Raw genomic sequence first — 6,201 nt, forward strand, 5'->3', positions numbered from 1 at the left:
CTCACCAAATTATTGATGTGAAAATCCTATAAAATAGGATATACTAAAAATTAATATCTTATTTATTTTTAAAAAGATATATATATTATTTAAATTAAAAACCCAATTTTATAGTAAAAGAAATAAACGGGTCTTGGGTCTCATCAAACCATAAATATATTATAAACTTTCAGACAATAAAAAAATATAAATTCAAAAAATAAATAAATATTAAAACAAACAATATAAAACAACCCCCGTAATACGGGGATAAAAACTAGTATATATATATATATAAAAGTGACTGGACGCCACATGTCACAAAAAGGCTAAGGGTAAAGAGTTATGACTACACTCTTTTTTTTCAAAAAGCCAAAACTCTGATTCGTGTCACATGGCGCAAAATGTTTACATATGAGGCTTTTTAACTACACATGGTTTATCTGTTTTCCTAGACATCAAGCTCCACCACATTCCGATCATATAATCTCTTAAAATGATTTAACAACGAGATATGATATTAGCATACCCATAATTCAAACAACCGTTATACGATTGTATAAGGTTCATACAAGTGACATCAAATCAAAGAATACTGTCAGTATTCAACCATTGCCTGTCAATCCATCTTATAATAATCTCTGTAAATAGTATGAAAACATGACAGAGAAACAATACTTATCAACATCAATACTATAAATAAATAGATAAATAAAGATATTAAGATAATATAAAAAGTAAGTAAGAAGAGTGGCCAGCAAGCTTTGAAAACAAATGTGCACAACTTCCACATTAATTACCCGCGCGCACTCAGCTGGCGGGAAACTGAAACTCTAATTCCAAATTTCAAACCCCCCAAAAAATTCAAAAAATATCACGCTTTCCAGTGCTATATATAATATAACCAATCTTCTTTTTCTTCTTCATCTCAAAACAACTCATTTACTCTCTGCAACAAACAAACAAACAAACAATCATGTATGTGGTTAAGAGAGACGGGCGTCACGAGGCGGTTCACTTCGACAAGATCACTGCTCGTTTGAAGAAACTCAGTTATGGACTCAGCACCGAACACTGTGACCCGGTGCTCGTTGCTCAGAAGGTGTGTGCTGGTGTCTATAAAGGTATAACCACCACCCAGATTGATGAACTCTCCGCCGAAACCTCCGCTGCCATGACCACTAACCATCCTGATTACGCCTCCGTAAGTTTATCGTATAATATAATTCATTTCGAGATCATGAAATTCACAGATTGATCGTTTTGTGAAAGGATCCGTCAGTTCTGTGCTGCTTGGGTAGGGTGAAATGATCGTTTTGTGTCGTGTTGATGGGTTGAAATTTGCAACCTGTTATTATACGTGTCAAAGATTTCAACCCTGGCCCGCACACACACAAATTTGAGTCCACCTTAAAACATCCCGCTTGACCTATTTACCAAAACAAAAAAAAATTAAAAGTTTTCTTTAATGGATGTAATTTAAATTGATAGAGAAAAATGAGCAATATGAATTTTTACAAAATTTTATAAAATTAATTAAAACCTTGAAATTTGATTGAAAATTTCAAGAATAAATATTTGGAAACCAGAAAATGAAAAAACAAAAGCAAGTTTACTTTTAATTACTTAAATGTGTCAATCTGAACCGACTTCCTTTAAAATGGGTCTTGTTAGTTAACCCGAGCCCACCCTGTTTCTTTCGTGTTGGGTTCGGGCCATGTCAAGAGTTGTTGCCCCTAAGTTTAGGTTTTAGTTTAGAGTGATAGTGAAATTGATTAGTGTAATCGTTTTATTCTTCATTTATTTACTAATTTATCAATTGGTTTGGATTTCATACAGCTGGCTGCGAGGATTGTGGTATCGAATTTGCATAAGAACACTAAGAAATCATTTTCAGAAACGTAAGTGAATTGGATTAGTATAAGCTTCAATGAATAGTGTTTACGCTATATTGACGTGTAGTTGAAGAGTCTGATCTCTGTCTGTTACTGTGAGTATTGAAATCATATGATGTTATTGGCCTTTTCAGAATAAAAGATATGTATTCTCACATCAGTGAGAGATCTGGCAAGAAGGCTCCCCTGATTGCAGATGATGTTTATCAAGTCATCATGAAGGTGCACATATAACTTTATTATTATTATTATTATTATGTTGCTTTCAGTTTTTATAGCTCAGGTTGTAGCTTATTACTTTTATGATGTATCAGAATGCTGCCAAGTTGGACAGTGAGATTATATATGATAGGGACTTTGATTATGATTATTTTGGTTTTAAAACCCTTGAGCGGTCATATCTGTTGAAGATCGAGGGGAAGGTTGTTGAAAGGCCTCAGCATATGTTGATGAGGGTTGCGGTCGGGATTCACAAAGAGGACATTGATTCGGTGGTCAAGACTTATCATTTGATGTCACAGAGGTGGTTCACTCATGCTTCTCCCACCCTGTTCAATGCAGGGACACCAAGGCCTCAAGTATGATTGATTACTCTTTTTCCCTTTAAATAACTTTTATGCAGCTTTTAACTGTTTAACGTTATGTGGTATTTCAGTTGAGTAGCTGTTTTTTGTTATGTATGAAAGATGATAGCATTGAGGGCATATATGACACTTTGAAGGAATGTGCTGTTATCAGCAAATCTGCAGGTGGAATTGGTTTATCTGTTCACAATATTCGATCAACCGGAAGTTACATTCGTGGAACAAATGGTACATCCAATGGCATTATCCCAATGCTGCGTGTGTTCAACGATACTGCCCGTTATGTTGACCAAGGAGGAGGCAAGAGAAAGGGTATGTGGTTTTTCATTTTACATCTGTTTTGTTCATGTTTGGTAACTGATTTTATGGTTCTAGGTGCATTTGCTGTTTACTTGGAGCCATGGCATGCTGATATATTTGAGTTTCTTGATTTGAAAAAGAACCATGGAAAGGTAGAAAATGCATTTGTTGTTTTTCAAAAAAGTATAACCCTGTTTGTTATATTACGCTCACACATGGTTATATAATTATATGAATTATACAGGAAGAGCAACGGGCTCGGGATTTGTTTTATGCTCTCTGGGTACCTGATCTGTTTATGAAGAGAGTGCAGAGTGACAGCACTTGGTCTTTGTTTTGTCCAAGTGAGGCTCCTGGTTTGGCTGATTGTTGGGGTCAAGAGTTTGAAAACCTCTATACCCAATATGAAACACAAGTAATTTCTTTAATTTTTATATTTAAGTTTTGATTTATATTAGTTTTGTCAGCTTTAATAGATACGTTCTTGAAAACTCAGGGGAAAGCTAAGAAAGTTGTAAAGGCACAAGATCTTTGGTTTGCTATTATGACGTCTCAGGTAGAAACAGGAACCCCTTACATGCTCTTCAAGGTACTTTTTTTACTAAAACTTTTTAGTTATGCTATTTTTATTCTTTTATAAATAACTTATGGCGCTCTCTTGTTAGGACACCTGTAACAGAAAAAGCAACCAACAGAATCTTGGTACCATAAAGTCTTCAAATCTGTGTACTGAGATTATTGAGTACACAAGTCCAACAGAAACTGCTGTGTGTAATCTAGCATCCATTGCATTACCACGTTATGTTCGGGAGAAGGTATGAGTGTTTATTAGTTAATATATGGCTGGCACATCATTCTTTCGGGTTATGCTTATTTTGAAGCTGCATTTCAGGGTGTTCCAGCGGAATCTCAGCCATCAAAGCTTGTTGGTAGCCAGGGTTCTGCAAACCGATACTTTGACTTTGACAAACTTGCTGAGGTCTGTTTCTTATTCCCCACCCCCACTGTCCGACTCTCTTTGGTTTTGCTTAGAAATCTGATCATGAGTATCTATCCTTTTTGTTTGGCAGATCGCATCAATTGTGACTACAAATCTCAATAAAATCATTGATGTTAACTATTATCCAGTTGAAACTGCAAAAAGGTCAAACTTAAGGCATAGGCCCATTGGTATTGGGGTTCAAGGGCTTGCAGATACTTTCATACTGCTTGGTATGCCCTTTGATTCGCCGGAGGTACTATTCTTATTACTTCAGAAACACTTTTGTTGAATATTGTCACGTTTCTCTCTGATATAGTTAAAAACGTGTCTAATATGGTTACAAAAATCATATTCCTACAAGTATCTATTATTATGAATAAAGTTATTTTGGGGGTGTTACATATTAGAAGTACACTTTGGCTGGTTCCTTTTTAGCCAACGTTTTTGAGTTTACCTGTTAGAGATAAACATAATCCAAAATGACCAATTAATAAGTAAACAGGTTGAAACTTGAAAGTATCACGTATAAGGGTGCAACTGGTTGATTGACAATATCTGTACTGTAGGCTGAACAGTTGAACAAGGATATATTTGAGACGATATACTACCATGCTCTAAAAGCTTCATCCGAGTTAGCTGAAAAAGAAGGCCCTTATGAAACATACAATGGAAGTCCTGTTAGCAAGGTGTGTTATGTCCCTTTGAATATGTGTGTGCTTTAAAAAAATAAAAAAAAAGATAGTAACAATAATTACCACTTTGAGATTTAGTCATTATGTCGACACATTACTGGTTTCAAAAGATAGCGACTAATAATATTAATGATTCTTTTAGGGAATTCTGCAACCAGATATGTGGGGTGCAACACCTTCTGATAGGTGGGACTGGACAGCTCTTCGTTCAATGATAGGCAAAAGTGGTGTTAGAAACTCACTGCTTGTAGCCCCGATGCCAACTGCTTCAACAAGTCAAATTCTTGGAAATAACGAGTGCTTTGAACCATACACTTCCAATATCTACAGTCGTAGAGTTTTAAGGCAAGTGATTATATCTTTTTCATTTACTAATATTCATATCCAAATCCTATTTGCTGTGTCTGACTTATAGCTTTGTTCTGCAGTGGTGAATTTGTTGTGGTGAACAAGCATTTGTTGCATGATTTAACCGAGACGGGCCTTTGGTCCCCTACTCTTAAGAATCAGATCATATACGAGAACGGTTCCGTTCAGAAAATTTCTGAAATTCCTCAAAATCTGAAAGAGATTTACAAGTATGATTTGCAGCCACCATCCTCTTTATTATCTTACAGCTATACTTTTTTTTAGTTATGGTCCTAATTTGTCATAATATTGAATCAGAACCGTGTGGGAGATCAAACAAAAGATGTTGGTTGACATGGCTGCTGACCGGGGATGCTATATTGATCAGAGTCAAAGTCTGAACATACATATGGACCAACCGAACTTTGGCAAGGTTTCATCTTTGCACTACTATGCGTGGTCAAAGGTACAGTCAAAGTTATCCACTTGTATTATTAATATGTTATTTTATTTTTGTGTGATCTTTTGTTATTCCATTTCTAGAAAACGTTTACAATAAAGTGGCACACAAACGGGCAACAAGCTGTGCCGCTACCCCCTTTTGTGATACATATGTTATTTATGTAGTTGGTAAATGTTTGTTCTTGTCGGGTACAGGGGCTTAAAACGGGTATGTATTATCTGCGATCGCGTGCTGCAGCTGATGCTATTAAGTTCACTGTTGATACTTCCATTCTCAATGTATGCATATTGTTTAAGACTTTATGTTGTCTTATGTTTTTATTGTTATCTTGAAGCAACTGACCTGATAATTGAAATGCAGAAAAAACAGAAGATAGCGCCAAATGATGATGACGATGAGGATGAGGATGACGACAACACAAAAAGGTCACAGATGTTGTGTTCCCTAATGAACAGGGAGGAATGTATGGCTTGTGGGAGTTAAAAGTTATTGACTATTATGTTGGCTTATGTGTTTAAGTTGCATAATATTTTGGAATGTAAAGCTGGGATGGTGTGGGTTTCAGTTTCTTGATATAGTTTGGGAAGTATTATGTATAGTGACTTTATGAACTTGGTTTATAAAATATGGTTTTAGTTTTATGAAAAGCTTCTATCTTGTTTGTTAATTGCATTTTAGATAATAGTTTGAATGACATAAAACCTGTGTTGCGGCACATTAAATGCGGAATCATTAGCACAAACACACTAAAAGATAAAAATAAAATTTTGCACGCGCAAACCATTATGTAAACTGCTTAACCACTTAAAGCGAACAGCGGTGGATTTATAAAATTTTTTATATGATTTTACTAAATGCATATCTCTTTTGAACTTATTAAATCAATTATTACTTTCCTTTAACATTGTTTACATATATATTAGTATCTCTAACATTTTGTTTCACTTAATAATCTCCA

At 35.1% G+C, this 6,201-nt stretch overlaps 1 protein-coding gene across 1 annotated transcript; it reads left to right on the top strand.

Moving 5' to 3' along the window:
• The first annotated feature begins 924 nt into the window (after nucleotides 1-924).
• Nucleotides 925-5,765, top strand: LOC143607635 (ribonucleoside-diphosphate reductase large subunit-like). Its single transcript, XM_077083008.1, has 17 exons — nucleotides 925-1,183; nucleotides 1,819-1,880; nucleotides 2,009-2,096; nucleotides 2,189-2,452; nucleotides 2,530-2,770; nucleotides 2,834-2,910; nucleotides 3,003-3,173; nucleotides 3,255-3,347; nucleotides 3,424-3,573; nucleotides 3,651-3,737; nucleotides 3,829-3,993; nucleotides 4,307-4,426; nucleotides 4,575-4,777; nucleotides 4,861-5,010; nucleotides 5,099-5,246; nucleotides 5,438-5,521; nucleotides 5,604-5,765. The coding sequence occupies exons 1-17, from the start codon at nucleotides 956-958 to the stop codon at nucleotides 5,724-5,726; spliced, it is 2,454 nt and encodes an 817-aa protein (XP_076939123.1). The 5' UTR covers nucleotides 925-955; the 3' UTR covers nucleotides 5,727-5,765.
• The last annotated feature ends 436 nt before the right edge of the window (nucleotides 5,766-6,201 follow it).

The sequence above is a fragment of the Bidens hawaiensis genome, unplaced genomic scaffold (assembly GCF_021521415.1).
Source record: "Bidens hawaiensis isolate Kalapana, Puna unplaced genomic scaffold, B.hawaiensis_p1.1 tig00084365_1, whole genome shotgun sequence".
In the NCBI taxonomy this organism is placed as follows: Eukaryota; Viridiplantae; Streptophyta; class Magnoliopsida; order Asterales; family Asteraceae; genus Bidens; species Bidens hawaiensis.